The sequence below is a fragment of the Leishmania infantum genome, chromosome 26 (assembly GCF_000002875.2).
Source record: "Leishmania infantum JPCM5 genome chromosome 26".
NCBI lineage: Eukaryota > Euglenozoa > Kinetoplastea > Trypanosomatida > Trypanosomatidae > Leishmania > Leishmania infantum.
This window is the reverse complement of record NC_009410.2, coordinates 188,827-204,791: the sequence shown is the minus strand read 5'-3', so window position 1 is coordinate 204,791 and position 15,965 is coordinate 188,827. Positions and strand designations below refer to the sequence as shown.

General features: G+C 62.9%; 3 protein-coding genes across 3 annotated transcripts; all 3 read left to right on the top strand.

Moving 5' to 3' along the window:
- Positions 1-100: 100 nt before the first annotated feature.
- LINJ_26_0700 (conserved hypothetical protein) lies at positions 101-6,217 on the top strand (the record flags this gene model as incomplete). Its single annotated transcript, XM_001470379.2, has 1 exon — positions 101-6,217. The coding sequence occupies one exon, from the start codon at positions 101-103 to the stop codon at positions 6,215-6,217; it is 6,117 nt and encodes a 2,038-aa protein (XP_001470416.2).
- A 1,007-nt stretch (positions 6,218-7,224) lies between these two features.
- Positions 7,225-10,497, top strand: LINJ_26_0690 (conserved hypothetical protein; the record flags this gene model as incomplete). The annotated part of the gene is made up of 1 exon (XM_001470378.1): positions 7,225-10,497. The coding sequence occupies one exon, from the start codon at positions 7,225-7,227 to the stop codon at positions 10,495-10,497; it is 3,273 nt and encodes a 1,090-aa protein (XP_001470415.1).
- A 2,019-nt stretch (positions 10,498-12,516) lies between these two features.
- LINJ_26_0680 (conserved hypothetical protein) lies at positions 12,517-15,324 on the top strand (the record flags this gene model as incomplete). The annotated part of the gene is made up of 1 exon (XM_001470377.1): positions 12,517-15,324. One exon carries the CDS (start codon positions 12,517-12,519, stop codon positions 15,322-15,324), a length of 2,808 nt encoding a protein of 935 aa, XP_001470414.1.
- Between the last annotated feature and the right edge of the window lie 641 nt (positions 15,325-15,965).

The window sequence follows — 15,965 nt, the reverse complement described above, 5'->3', positions numbered from 1 at the left end:
ACACGATCGCGCCTGTGTCTCCCCGCCTCGTCTCTTCTCTCCCTTCTCCCCCCTTGTGCTTGTGGTTATCATCACAGCACGAACCTGTACGTAGAGGCCGATGGTAGACTCCGTGTACGGCGGCAGCGCTGCTGCCTTCCCCGCCACCGCCTCTGCGGGCGGTGCTGGCGCCGGTGCGACACGTTTCACCAGCGTCGCCCAGCTGCATGCGAGAGAGGCGGGGGCGTCGTTGTCGTCTCTCATGGATGCCTTGTCGCGCTTGGAGGTGCTGTTTCGCGCCAGTGGGGAAGCTCTCTGCGCCACAACACAGTCCTCCGCGCCAGATCCGAGGACCGAGAACGTTGCCCGCAGAGACCGTGACGAGCGTGCACCGTCAACAGAACCCAAACAGACCGCTCTGCAGGTGCCCTCTACGTTGGACGCTCTCGCCACGGCTGCCGCGCGGTGTGATGCCGAAGTGGGCCAGCAGTTGGCTGTTCTGCGCCGCGGTGTCTCTGCCCTCGCCCAAGAGCTGAGCGCACTCTCGGAACGCTACCCGAGCATGAACGCGAAAGGGAGTTGGGCTGGCGCGACGGGCGGAGCTGGCTCACCATCGTCGCCGCCTGCCGCGACTCTGCGCACGCCACAGATCATGGCGTCGCCACCCTCTGCGCCAGCGGGAGGCAGCACCAGCGGCACCGCCCCAGCTCCTCGTGGCTCGTTTGGGGACACCTCGCCGAGTGACCGAGGCCCCGCTTCCCCGCCACGGGCTCACCGTTCATCCATCGTCAACACAACTACCACCCCCCCGCAGCTGCCGGCCGGTTCCGCTGCCAGCCGCGGCGTCGGCAGCGATGCTGCTGTGCCTAGTTCGGGCCTCGGCGCGTCCTCTGCCGCCTCGTCTGCGGCGAGGCCTGCCATGCCGGCAGCGTCTACACGTCCAGTCAGCGCTGCCAGCCCGCCTCTCCGTGCGGCGGCGTCTCCCAGCCGAACAGCTCCCCCAGCCGAGTCCACGGCGTCCCCGCCGCTAGCCTTCTCACTCGTCGACCGACCAGAGCTGCAAGTGCCGGCGGCGCAACTGCCCCACGCGGCGTGCGTGGAGAACGTGAAGAAGTACTTGAGTCACTGTGTGGAGTGGCCTCCGCGACCCCGTGAGCAGCGGCGAGCGCGGCCACCCCAGGGTATGCACGGCGGCCGTGCGTGGAAGCGGGAGGACTCTAACGATGGTGGCCGTGGCGGCGGTGAAGCTTCGCAGCTGAAAAGCCCAGATGGCCAACCAACGCGCTCTGGGCTCGGCGGCGATAGCACCCATCAGCGCAGCGAGACTGACGAGTTCCTGCGACGGCTGACGGAAGAGTCGCCCTATGAGTTGTCAGTGCCGCGCTCACCTCTGTCCAACTCCCGCGGGAGCCCAGCGGCCAGCTCCGTTCGCAGCGGCTACAACAGCAACAGCGGCAGCTACGGCAGCGGTGGCGACAACGACTTGCGCTTCGAGGAGGAGGAACAGCAACAGCAGCGTCAACTGTCCGGTTCCGCGGCTGCCGACCGCAGAGCTTCCTCCAAGGCGGCGATCACGGGAAGCGGCAAGCGTCACCGCAGCCATGGGCCTGTTCAGACCACGCCCACGCGTCGCACGCCGCGTCGACGCACTCGCAGTACGAAGGCGAACGGTGCCGATGCGCAGCCGCAACAAGCGTCGCGCCGCCGAGGCCGACCAACGCTGCAGGAGTCTGTAGACGCGCTGGTGTTGGGACAACTCCGCGCTGACGGCATTGCCCTTCCTGCACCAATGGAGGCCGAGTTGTGCTGGTGCGAGGAAGACGACGTGAGCGCGGTGTCGCAGGGTGCCGAGGCTGCCTCAGGGGTTGCGGCAGCCGCTCGGTCTGCCAAGCCTGCGGCGAAGGGAGCGAAGCGGCTTAGCGATGGCTCCTCGGGCAGGGGCTACAGCAGTGCCACCGGCGACGTCGAAGCTGACTTTGCTGTGGTTCTGCAGGAGGTGCGCACGCTGGTGCAGCACGGCCAACGCGGCAGTGTCTGTCGCGGCTCCTTGACTACTACATCCGCAGGATCCGCGAAGGAGCTCTCTACCGGTGTGGACAACCCTCGGTCCGAGCTGTCACGGGTGTCTGCGCAGCTGTCCACGCGTTTGCCAACGACTTCGACCTGGTTGGCTCAGATCCACGACTTTTGCGCCCTTCTTGAGGACATGGCCATCGCTGCTGCCGCCGGAGACGCGGACGCCACAGCCTCGGCAGAAGAGGATCGGCAGGAGGGGTCAAAGACAGGGTTCACACGGCGCTCACAGACCTCGGCAACATCCCTGACGCGAGAGCGTGTATCGGCAGCGCCGAAGGCGTTCTCGTTCTCCTCGTCTGCAGCCTCCTCTCCCAACCGCTCGTCCTCCGACGCCGCCGCCGCAGCGAGTGCCAGCGACTTCTCTACTGTCGCGGATGAGCTGTTTTCCTCCGCCGAGGAGGTGGAGGGCTCGAACGACGGCGAAAGTGGCGATGGCCAGCGCCATCGCACGAAGCGGACACCTGTGACGTCTGCGGCGACAGCCGCGGCTGCTGTTGTGGAGGCCTCCCCGATCTCGCTGATGACATCGCTGGAGCACTCGGTATCCATTGCTCAGCCTTCTTTGCACAGCAGCCAGAGCAGCAGTGCCGCCCCTTCTTCCTTTCGCGACACGTCACGGTCCGCGGAGCCGCACCAGGACGAGGCGGGGGCGGAAGCGGACGAGGGTGAGCCGTCTGCGCCGACGCAGCCGAGCCGCGGTCTGCAAGCCACAGTCGCTCTCGCGGATGTGTGGCTGGGCGGCTTCGACGTGCCGGGGGTGCGCGTAGATGGCAGTGGCGCCACCGCAACGCACGCGGTGCCCACGGCTGTAGGAGCCGCGTCTAACCGCGGCAGCGCCCCCTCGGCACCCGCGCCGACCATCTCGTCGTCGCCTGCTCAGCAACACTTGCCCCTGAGGCAGCAGCGCACACCCACCACCGGCGCGCGCGCGCTTGCTGAGCAGCATTCCTGCTCTCACGAGGCTCAGAAGCACTGGCAGCAAACGCTTCAGCAGCGGCAAGACGCCCTGTTGCATCGGCGCTGCGTGCGAGTGCGTGCGGATACGCCGGTGTCGCCGGCGGAGAGTCCTCCCCCAATCACTGTCGCTGTCGGCGCGTCGGCCACTGACGATGCTGTGCCCCAACGAACGTGGGTGCAGTGCATGGGGGGAGGGAAGGTGGCACCAGTGATGGATCACAAGGCCGCCGCCGAACACCTGCGCGCCCTCTGCGCACTGTTGCAGACCGATTTAATTGTCATCAGCGCGCTGCAAGAACTGTCGGCGCTGATGCGCACCACGCCCGTGGCGGTGTCCGCCGACACCGAGGCTCGTAACGGCAAGGCCGCGCCGCAGCCGAGCTCGCCATGTAGCTTTTTTGCGGCTGCCACGCGCCTTTTGGTGTCTCTTCAGCAGCACCGCAAGATACAGGCCCGCTCCGCACAGGAGGCATACATGCTACACGACGGCAGTAACCCGGCGACAATCAGTAGCCAGTCTGCACACACCCTGACCTCCATTTCCGACCCGCTTACCCCGCCTGGTCGCCGCGGTGTTGCAATGACAGGCGGCGACGGCACTGGCGCTGCACCGCTGATGCTTTCGGTGCTCCACCCGATGAGCGCTCTGGGCTACATCCCGATGCTGCGGAGCGTGGCTTCGACGGCAGTGGACAGACTTCTGAGCGGCGACTCTGACGGCGCCGGCGACACCCTCAGCCATGAAGAGCATCTCACGCGCTACATTCTGGCGGTGGCGCCGTACCTCCTCGCGTGGGAGACAGGCGCTGCTGAGACCGGCAACTGCGACGGCGCCCCGCGGCAGGAGGTGCCGCACCCCCACGAGCCCGTGAGCCCCGTCGGTGGGGAGGGCACTTTACCACTGGCATCGGCGTTATGCGCAGCGTCGCCCTCCAGACTGCCGCTTCCCGTCTGGGTATATGTGGAGTCTCTCACAACAACGCTTCTGGAGGAGGCGCGCAAGCTGAACGCCATGTATGAGCTCTACGTGCTTTTGGTGGCGGAGGCCACACTGCAGAGCCGTCGTAGCGGTGCCGGGTGTGCTGCCGATCTCTCCAAGGCGACCTCCACCGCCTTCTCGCTGGCACCTATGTGGCACGGTGGCACTGACGAGACGCTGATGTCGTATGTGCGCCGCCGAGGTCGGGCCGCGTCCATTGCCCAAGGCACCGGCGTCTTGGGCATGGCCGTATCGCTCGACAATGGTCTTGAAAAGTATGTGACGCCCATCAGCGCCTATCTGCTGAACTCGTTCGACCAGTTGGAGGGGCGTCACCTGCTGCACAGCGTGTTTCAGGAGGTGCAGCTCAGCGACGTGGTGGCCCGCGTCCGGGCACGGCGGGAGCATAAGATGGGTTCTTCTCCTGCTGGCCGACGCCGCTCGCCCGGCGCCCCAAGCGCGGACGACGAGGAGGGTCTCGACAACTTCAGCTTGCCACCAGGCACGTTGTCGTCTCCCGCGCTGCGCAGCGCGGCAAGTGCGCAGCCGAGCATGCGAGCCACAGAGCAGCGGACGTCTTCTGGGCGTGGCGGCGGCAGCGTGGAAAACGACGTCGACCAGCCAGCAGAGCAGCAACGGCGGGGCGACAGCGAGAGTGAAACCACGCGGCAGCGCCGCGGACGCGGCACCGCTCGGCGCCTCATCAACCTATCAGGCCCAGGCCAGACACGCCACGCTATTATCGAGGGCTTCGTTCGATACCTGACTGGAGATCGGCGCCGGAGTGGTACACTCAGCGGAGGTGCCAACAGCCCCTCTCACGGTACCGATCAGCGATCCGGGACCGAAAGCGGTGGCTCACCGTCGCAGCAGCGCGCCTCTTCGCACACTGCCTCCCACCATCACAGCGGGCTGACGCTCGATGTGCCGCACACATCATCACTGCTGCAGGAGATGGACGCGCGACTCGAGGCGGGGGCGTCGAATGTGGCGCTTATTCGTTCGGTAGAGCGAATGTTGGACACCGGCTCCCTTGTTGATGCGCTTAATGTCGGCAAGCTCCTTCCTCATAAGCAGGCGGAGCTGTCGACACGGCACTACTTCAACGCCCGCGCCGCCACCTTCACCACGCGGCACACGCTGCCATCGTACACTGCCGCCTGTGTATCGGTGGTGCAGTGCCGCTGGCAACCTGTGTTCCAGTCCACGATGTGCTTCTGCCCCGTGACGCGCCGCCGTTGCCTTGACCCGCTTGTCTGCGGCGCGTTGCTTATCTGCGCCACACTGCCGCCGCAGGAGATCATCTGCTCAGCCCCGGACCCGTCGCAGTCGTCGACGCCGACGCACGGCGTCTCGGGAGGACCAGCGGAGGTGGCCACGGGCCCTGCGACTGGCACGGCTGCGGCCACGAATGCGAATCGTCAGCTCCCCAACACCATTCGAGCGCTGCGCAGCCGTTTTGAGCGGAGCACCGAGTCCTCACGGCCGGCGCAGCAGCGGCAAGTTCAAGCACCGTCGCCCCGCTCCAATCTGCCTCAGCCGGAGAGCACTGCTGTCGCACTCAACGCCCCTGACATGCGCACAGCTTCGCCAGGGTCGCCGCGGTCGCAGCAACAGCAACAGCAACACCAGTATCAGCGGCTGCAACAGCAGCGCCCACCGGCGCCGCCGCTTCCGCATGCCGCACTCCCAGACCCCATCCGCATCATATCTGTCTCTTCCCTCTTCCCAGCTTTTCTTCTTCGCGGACCGTCAATGATGCCGGATGCGATCACGATTTCGCGCATCATGACGCGTGCCGTGACAGCCCTTTACGCCGACTCAGCCGTGCTGGCCAGCGACCGTGATGAAGGGCGGGAGGAGGAGGATCAGGAGGGTGGTGCCACTACCGCGACAGCTGCAGCTGCGGCAGTGACGCCTCTCAACAATGACGCTTTTCATGTCTTGCGTGCCGTCACGGTGCCGCTCGATATGCCGCCGGTGACGCGCAATCTTCTCGCCTCGCCGGACAGGGCTTACGCGTCGTTGCTGAACCCGCCGACGCTGCTAGAGTGCGGACACGTGGTGTCCCACAAGACCTACCTCGATCTGCGTACCACGGCGCGGCGGACAAATCGCAACGCGGCTGCTGTCGCCGCAGCGGGTACCACCACGGTCGTGTGCTGCCCCTACTGCAGCAAGGTGACGGCGGTGAAAGATGCCGTGACGCTGTCTTACCTTTACTGAGTCTCCTCCCTCTCTAAAAAATAAAAAATGGGGTTTTCGGCACACCGCATCTTCACTTTTCTTTCGAGTCTCCCCGCTTCCTCGTCCGCCATGCAGCCGAACGGGCGAGATGGAATCGGCGACGCGAGGCAAAGAGGAACGAAAACAGGGGAAGTGAAGAGAAGAGAGATGTGTGCGTGTACGTGTGTGCAGCACCAAGTTCAGTGGCGTTTCATCGCGTAGGTAGTACGAGCGTGGTGAAGAGGGAGAACTAGGGAAAGGCCGGCATAAGACACGGATTTTGTGGATGTATTTAGGATCTCTCCATGTGTGCCGCCGCACCTCCCCGTGCCCCTCCTCCCCCCTCCGCACATCACCCGCCTCTTTCTTTTTCTGAACTCCCCCACGAGCGCACCCATGGTGTGGTCTTCAACTTTATTCCTGAGCTTCTCTTGCCGACGTTGCAAGCCATCTGTTCAGCTTTCTGCGGTGCCCTCAATGCTTGTCTCCATCAACACACATACACATATATATATATATATATGCATATCTATGTGTGAATCTAACTGCACCGATGCATTTGCATTACCCGGGGCGATTTCAGCGGTGTTGTCAGCAAGCGGGATGGCTGTGCGTGCATGCGTGCTTGCGCTCTGCGTGTTGCACGGTTTAAATGTGCAATGCCCTCGTGGTCATGCAGAATTTCCGACTTAAACAGCACCAGAAGGGCGAGCGCTAGCGTGACTCATTTCTCGACAGCTGTGCCCCCCCCTCTTCTTTCCAGTCTCCTGATAGGGGCCTCGGCCGTCCACTTCCGTGACAAGTGTGAGCACTCTTCACGCACTTGTTCCGCTCGCTTTCTTGTCTACTCAGTCTTCCTGTCTCTCACCTGAATTGCTTTCGGAAAGTGAGAACATCGGCGCACAGAAGGCAGCGGAAAGCCGCACTGTCGTCACCTCATCGCTCCCTCGATCTCCCGCACCAAGCTCGTAAAAGGAGGAACTCACCCGCTCGCGGCGCACGTGAGTATGCCCTACGGCGGCTTCTCGAAGACCCGCTACGGCGACTCCCTGGAGGGGTGGTCCGCCGTGGACAAGGTGGCGAAGTTCAGCCAGGCAGTGGGTCGCGTCAGCGGCGGCCGTGGCACCGCCATCTTGATTGCACTGATAGACGGTAAGGCGCAGCTGATCGACACGCCCTCGATCGGGCTGTTGGGTAACTCCGGCAACAACGGCTCCAACCTGAGCCACGGTCTCACCCACTGGCACCGCAGCGACGGCTGTCGCTCAACGCAGCGCGCCCAGCAGCCGAGCAACAGCGGATGGTGCGCCGGTCGTCCCGGCGCTTCGCGCAGCAGCACAACACCGCAGAGCCCGCCGGCGCTAGGCGTGCTGCTCACCACCTCGTATGTGCTCCGCAGTCCGCAGGACATGGCAGACGCTTCCGTGTGCTTCCTCGACCAGCCCATCGTAGGCATGGCTGCTTTGCTGGGCCGAGAACCTAAGCCGATGCATGTCGGCCTCTGCAGCGCGTTCGGGTTTGTGTCTTCTGTGGCTACCCCAAAGAAGGAGCGCGAGTACACCTGCCGGACAAGCACCGTTGCCACTGCTTGCCGCTCGCGGCTGGACGATGAGCCAGACTACCTCCTCTACGCCGCTGCGGCCGGCGACTCGGAGGAGGATGAGACCGAGGAGATCGGGTTCACGCTGACGTACTGCGAAGTCTTTCCCACGCACGACGACGCAACATACCCGAAGGAGCGGTCTCCGCCGCTGAACCCATCACAGCCAGGCGGTAGTCACGGGTGCAGTGCGGAAAGTGCCATGTCAAGTCCCTCTGAGCGCGGGCCTAGCTACGAAGGAGGTGCAGGACTGGGTAAGGAGGCAGATGGGACGGCGGCGTCCCTCTCCGAGTTTGCGCTGCCTCGAGAACGGGGTGCGAAGGGCGTTGCTTCCGACGCCGCTCACGCCGCCGGTGGCCCTCAGGTGAACCGGCTCGCCTCTGATGCGGCAAGGAGAAGATTTAGCGGCGCGCAAGACAGTCTCTGTCAGGTGCAGCCGCTTCACGTACCTCTCTTGCTCTCGGCCATCCCAGCAATCAAGGTAGGGGACGTTCATTTGATGATCACCCACGTGAATGACGGGCGACGGTCCTACCGCGTGCAGCGCGTCGCCGCCGTCTTCGCGGACTACTGCCTGTATGAGCCGACCAGCTTTGGAGAGGTGACGTGCAGCGGCGGCCCCGTCTTCAATATGCAAGGCGACTTCATCGGGGTGCAACACGAGCGCAACGGCCAGAGCCTTTGCCTGCTCATTAAGTCCATCGTGCGGCATTTGTTTGACGCGGGCCTGCTCGGCATGTGCCGTGCTCCCATATCAGCGGAGACAATCAAGCAGCGAGAGGTACACGCCCGGCCTGGCGACGCTGTCTTCTCTGCGATGACCACACGCCTACCGGCGTTTTCCGGTTCGAATAGGATGCCGCCGCTGAAGACGAACAATTGCCCCACCTCCCTGCGCCGCACTGGCGCAGCGGCGGCTAGTGACGGCGCTGAGCGGGGAGGCCACAGCGCGTCGAGCAGCCGACTGCCGGCTGTGCCGCTTGGCTCGAAAAGTCCTGCGACTCTCCGCGCCGAGAGGGACTTCACCGTTGACGCCACTGGAACTACTATGGCACCCTCCCTTGCCACCATGTCCAACTTTGGCAGCCCGCGCACGCTCCACGGCCGGCCCGCCGACAGCACCGCCAACTCTTCGTGCAAGAGCGTCCGTCCTGCTGAGGGCGGCGCCGGGGTAGCAGACGCCGTCGCTGCGGCAGCGCTTCCCCTTATCCCGCCTTCCAAGCCCCTTTCGCAATGCGTGCCAAGCTTCGAAGAGGTCTTCGCAGAGTTCTTCGACGGCGCTGACAGTCTGCCACACATACTTTACGCCTTTCCTTACTGCCCGCCGCTCGTGAAGATCACCATGGAGAGCCTCGCGCAAGTCAAGCGCGAGGACGAGCTGGAGCGCATCGTCGCCGTTGGCGGCGTCGGCGCAATCCTCGAGGCCATCGACGGGCACCCGCAGGAGGAGCAGATTGTCACGAGTGCCCTGGCGGCGCTGTGCCGCATTTGCCTGTGCGAGCGCAACTTAGCCATCTTTCTGCACCTCGACGGCGTGGTGACCGTGATGGAGATTATGAAGGAGTATGTGCGCCAGCAGGCCGTGCTGCAGTGGGGCATTCGCACACTGCTGTGTGCCACCGACATGTCCTGCCCGTCCGCAGCGGCATCGGCGGAACTCATGGTGCGCAGCAGTGCCCCCGAGCTGTTGGTGAACGTCTTGCGCGTTCATGGCGCCGCGCCGCGCAAGACCGCCACGCGGCAATCGCAGCCCAACCACCTCATCCGCTGGGACTGCGACCTCATCGCGAACCTCCTCATGGCCAATCCGCGTCTCACCACGCTGTTCCTGCGAGAGGACTTCCTCACGCTGCTGCTGCAACTCAGCCGCGACGACGTCGACAACGCGTTTCTTATGGAGGGGTTCGCGCATGTCTTTTGCGCCTTCGTGCAGTGCTTCACCGAGGAGGATGAGCCGCCCCCGCCGCACATCTTGCAGGTGGCACCCGCGCCCGGCTTCAAGCGGCACCCAGCCATGCCGTCTCCCAACAACTCTCCAGCGCCGCGATTCCGCGAGCTAAGCGTTCATGGGGGGGCCAGCAACCCAAACAGAGCGGCCCACTGCAGCGGCGGTGACCATGTCTGCCGCGGCGGCAGAGAGTCCCCCGCATCGTCGGCGCCCGCTACGCCGTCGCTCTACTCGCCGAACACCATCGCAACGAGCCCCCACAAGGTCAGCTTCTTCTTCCTGTGCGACATCATGAGCCATGACACGGATGGGCGCCTTGCGCGCGCCGTCCTTGACGTCTGCGAGGCCGCGCTTGACCCGAAGAACAGCATCACGGCGCACCGCGGACGGCCGGAGGTGGTGCTGATGCGGTGCCTCGAGACACTCCGCCTGCTGCTCACGTGGGGGCTATTACGGCTTCCGCGCGGCGAGGCAATGCTGTCGGCGGTCGAGGGCCTCACTGTTCTCGGCTTCGCCTCTACACTGGCGATGCCGCCGACGTGCTTCTCAGCACCATCGTCACCGCGGTCGTTGCCCTCATTCTCGCAGGATACGGCGCGCTTGCTGCTTATCTGCCAACGCGTGCGACGCGAGTCAACCTCCTCCAGTGAGCTTGTGGTAAGCGCGGAGGCTGTGCAGCGACTTCTTCTGAGAGGCAGCCGGATGTCGGGGGTTGTCTGCGCGGGTGCTTAGGTTGAAAGGCTTGTGTGTGTGTGGGCGGGGGAGGGGGCGCTGATGGCTGTGGTACGGCGTGCGGTATGGCACCACGAGGTGGCGCGCCGGTGACGAGGAAAGCGACGGTGTGCACGCCGAGAGTGTGCGCGTGTTTTCTGCTCGTGTGCGCCGGTGCTTTCGGCCCCTCTGCCTGTGCACAATCTCTTCTACTTTTTGTGTTTCACTGGAATACTCGATGTTTGATAGCCAAAAGGAGAGCTGTGTACGCAAGTGCGTGAGGACAGAGGGGTGCTGGTGATGGATGAACGGTGAGAGATGGCGGCAGCTACGACGGCGGCTGTCTTGGGCCGTCTCTTACTACCCCCCCCCTGTGTTTGTGTGCGTGTATGTACCGCTCACGGCCTTTTCCTTCTCACATGGCGGCGGCTGTCGCTTTTGCAGTGCCGGAAGCAAAAAAGAGGCCCGAACGGCAGCCATGCCAGCTGTGAACCTACACACCATCGCACTCCTGCGAAAGGGGGGGGGGTGCATTGGGGACCCCACTGCCCTCTTCGTCCTCTTACGCCCACCCCCTCCCTCCCGTTTGATCTTCTCCTCCCGCCTGTCGAATCCGGTGCCTGCGTTTGCTGAGGCGAGTGGGTGGGTGGGTGGCGGGCGAGGGTGTGGTGATTCACAACGCGGCGGTGGACTCGCATTCATGCGACTGAAAGCCTACCTTGGTCGTTGCGTGCGAATGCACCCTGTGCGCATGCTGGTGAGATGGGAATGGTGCTCGTTAGGGCGTGAGTTCCGTGACAGGACCTTCATGCTCGAGTGAGCTCTGCGTGTGTCGCACACATTCACACAGGCGCCTTCACTTGGCACGCTGCCACCTTGCTGCATCGAAACCAGAAAAGTCGCCTCTTCTTTTAGTGCTGTCATGTTTTTCCCGCCCTCTCCCTTCTCATTCTTCCGATCTGCTCCGCATCCCATCGCATACATGCGGATGATCTCACGTGCCCCTAACTTCATCTCCCCCCTGCGCACTTACGTGTAAACCCTCTCTTTCTGCACGTGGCATGCTTCTCTCCTTGCGTGCGCTGACACACATCCGGTCCCTCTCCCCCAAACACACACACACACACACACGCACACGCCAATGGTGCGCGCCTTTCTTCCACCGCCTCCGCTGTGCATGCGCGTTGTGCTGTGCGCGCCACAGCACGCGTTCTCGTTTTAATTCGTGAAGGTCCCTTCGAAGAAAAGAATACACTCTCCAGTATCTCCTGTACTCATCTGTGCAGCAGCCGAGCGAGGGGTAGCGGCGCGCAAGCCATTACTATATCCGAGTTGCGAGATCGAGTCGGTTAACGGTGGGAGGCGCAAGACAGATACATATTCAAACAAAAGAAGGAACACGAGTAAAGGGACATCTTTCTCACCCTTCCTCTGTTTTCCTTTCTGCGCCGACCCCCTTCCCTCCCTCCCTCCCCAACACGCCCAACCCGTATCTTGTCTGCCTCCTTGGCTTCGTCGTCGTTGCCACAGCCGCTGCTCCCCGTTCTCTCCTCCTTTTCGCTTTCCTCAGCTCTTTGGGCGCACTGCACTTTCAAGGTTGACGAGCGTGTGCGTGTGCGTGTGCGTGCTCGAAACGCCGACACGCTTTGTGATTTCCCTTCTCTTCTGTTGTGCCCCGGCGTGCGCCGAGTATTGTTGTTGCCGACGCGCACTCTCTCGCTTGCTCCTTCTCATACTTTTTGTATTGCTCTATGTGGGTAGTGCCTCCCCGGCTAACTCAACGCCTCCATCTCTTTCTCTCTCTTTTTTTTTTTCTAGGGTACGTGCGTGCGCGTGTGCTCCCCCTCTTCCCACACCCCACACCCCTCCCCTCGTCAGCATTTACGTGCTGCTGTGCTCTCGCTGCTCCGGTACGGCCTCGTCGCATCCTTTCCTTGCTCTCTTCGTTTCTGTGAGCGTCTTCGGCTGCTTTCGAAGCTCGCTCCCCCGTCGTCGATCCTCGCGTGTTGCCCGCAGATCGGAAACCCCCCACGGCCCATCATGCACTCTTTCACCTCCAACAACACGCCGAGCCCTCAGTCGGCCACGCACCGCCACACGAACCACTCCGCTACAAACACCTCGTCGCTACTGCCGCCGACCGCTTCACCGGTCCTGCAGGCGTCTTGTATGGATGCAAAGGAGGACCAAATTGACGCTGACGCGCAGGGTATTCCATCTTCAGTTCTCTCCACCTCAAAGGCGAGAATTTCCGCGGTGCCGACCAGCACCGAGTCCCCGCCATCGCGCGGCGCTGCTTACCAGCACGCCCCCGCCGGCAGCATCAATGTGAGCGCAGCAACCGGCGCCACCGCAGTGCAGCACAGCGATTCAGGTAGCAGCACTGCAGCACCCACCGCGTCATCGTCGTCGCCACCGCCTCAGAAACAGCAGTCGCAACATCTCAAACCCGCTGCCTACCCTGGGAAGCTCGACGACGCTCCTCACGCCGTGAACGACAACATCGAAGCTGTCATCATCAACAAGGGCAGGATCTGCACCCTTGCCTACTTCCCTAGTAGTGGCAACTTCCGCATCACGCACGTGTCAAGCACCGGCAAGACGCGCGTAGTCCTGAACATTCCGGTGCGGACGATCATCAACATAGAGACCGCGGCTGAGCGTGACGCGCGGCAGCGAGCGCGCCAAGCGAACGACGACACAGTCAAACTTGCCTTTGCCGAGAACGGGCGTAACACGGGAGGTCTTCTCTGCACCTTCCCCTCCGGCGCCGACGAGGACAACGAGACAGTGGTGTTTGCCCACTCCCGCGTCAACACAGCCTCCTTCACGCTGAGGTTGCTGGGCGGGCCCTCTCCCACACCGACTGCGTCGCACTTCGGCACGCACACAGCCGCTTGCGCGGTGACCACGGCGGTGCCGAGCATCCGCTACTATGCCCACTACGTGCAGCAGCGCAACAAGGAGAACCCGTCTATCCGCACGCTAGAGTTCCAGTCGAGCGGCCCGGCCGAGACGGTTCAGCATGTTGTGTCAACGGTGGTGCAGCGCATCTATCAGAAGGGCTCGAAGCACATCATCGCCTTTATTAGCGCCAAGTCAGGCAAGGGAAAGGGTGAGCACATCTTTGAGAAGCAGGTGCGCCCCGTGCTGCACTTCAGCCGCCACACATACCAGGCTCACGTGACGCGCCGCGCGCATGACTGCGAGGACTACGTAGCAAACCTTGAGAACCCGATGAACAGCAACACCGTCATTGCCGCCGTTGGCGGAGACGGCATGATTCACGAAACTGTGAACGGCGTGCACCGCCGCAAGCTGGCACTCGTGCGCTGGCTGCGCAGCGTGACAGCCGAGGGGAGCACCGGGGGCACGTCTGCCGTCTCGCCCAACGTGTCTGCCCATCTGAACGAGGAGACGTGCGCGGCGGTGACACTAAAGTCGGGCGGCGCTAACAAAGTGGCGCCCCACGGCGAGGCCAGCGTCGGCTCTCCGTCACCCTTCATTCAGCTGGGTTGTGAGGAGAACAAGCGTAACGGTTACGGCGGAAACGGTGCGACGCCTTCGGCGGAGGCGACGGCCCGAGAGGCTTATCGGCTTGCCCGCTGTCTGGTGCAAGACGGCTGGGATGCGCTGATGCCGCTCGTTGCGACGGTGGCGACCGGAAGCGCCTGCGGCCTTGCCAAGAGCCTTGATGTCCTCTCCGTCGCCGAGGCAGCGTTGTCGCTGGTACACCTGAGCACGGTGCACATGGACCTGCTGCTGATGAACTTCACCCCGAACGAGGATATGGTGGAGTTCCACCGCCGCCGTATGAGTGCGAGTCGACTCGACGCCGCACAGCGCGAGTTCTCGCAGTACAAGGAAGACAAGGCGGCCGAGCTGCAGGAGCGATTGCGGCCGAGAGAGGCGCTCCAGCTGCCTCCCCGAATGCTGACGGCAGCCGACTGTATGACACCTTTCCTGAAGGATGGCTCGAACGTCTACCGCGACGCCGTCAGCTGCGCGACGCGGATGCCGGAGTTACACAGCCGTGTCGCCTTTATGTCGCTGTCGTTTGGCGCCGCGAACGACATCGACCACGGCTCGGAGTCGTTGCGTTGGATGGGCAATGCCCGCTTCCACGTGTATGGTGGGTACATGATACTGCGTGGCCTCAAGCGGTACAAAGGCATGCTGCGTTACCTGCCGTGGGAGAGCAAGGCTGGCAAGACGGTGGAGAAGCTGCACACACGCTGCAAGATTCCATCGACAGATGACTTTCCGCTCTGCACGATGCGGGAGAGCTGCCCGCACTGCCGCCAGTATGTGTTTGCCCACTGCGGCGCGCCGTCGCTCTCCTCGATGCAAGGCAATGACACGCATCCGGGCCCAACTCCAAACACCAGCCGAGGCGCTGCCCAGCCCATTAGTGCCGCCGAAGCTCTAGCCCCATACACGGACCAGCAGTTGCTCGACGAGGACGCTGTGGACTTCAAGGATGAGCGGCTCCCGTGGGTAACCATTCGCGGTGATTTCTGCATCGCACTCCTGTGCAACGTGCGGGATGTTGCGCAGGACATGCTCATGGCGCCGTTAGCACACATGTCGGATGGCGCCATCGATGTAGTCTACTGCCGCGTCGACCCCACCACGGGCCGCGGAGGACGGATGGAGATGCTGAAGTTCTTTATGGGTCTGGAGTCGGGTGCACACGTCAACCTCGACTTTGTGAACTACGTAAAGGCGCGCGCCTTGGAGATCAAGGTGGACGCCGGCATCTCGATGTCGGACGGCGAGTTGATGCCGCTCAGCTCCGTGCGCGTGACGAAGATGCGCGGCAGCGTGCAGCTCGTGCGCAGTGGGTAGAGCGAGTGGCCAAGGATCCAGTGCGGGAGGGCGGAGAGAGACTTTCATGTCTGTCAGAGGCATCGTGTATATGTGTACGAGTGTACATCGCCTCCTTTTCTACATTCGTTCTTTCTCCTTTTTCCCTCTCGTGGATGTTCTCCATGCGCCACACAGCCGAATACGTGCTAATTCGCTCCCTCTCTCTCTGTGTGTCTGCCTGCTGCATCCTCTATTGGCTGTCTGCTCTTTTCCGTCTGCGGTGCTTTTCTATTATTCTGTTCCCTCTCTCATTCCTCCTCTTCTGACGAGGCCTGCAGACACATTTGAAAAGTTTTTAAAGTTATGTTGGCGGCTCGCGAAAGCTGCCTGGAGGCCGTCAAGTGTAGGATGTCGTTGTTGTCATTGCTGCTTGAGTGTGTGGTGGCGCTTGCTCGTCTGCTACAGATGTGGAATGCTGTAGCCGCGTCTCTCGTGTGCGCTCGTGCCGGCTTGCTGTGCTGCTCTCTCTCTCTGACTTTGATTTTTTTCTTGCTCGTTTCCTCCCGTGTTGTGTTCAACGCCTCCTCCTGTTTCTGTACGTCTGCCATGGGGCCTTGAAGGATGTGCGCGTGTGTATGCGGAGGCCCGGTGATGAGGTCCGTGGCCCCATCGTCACGGAG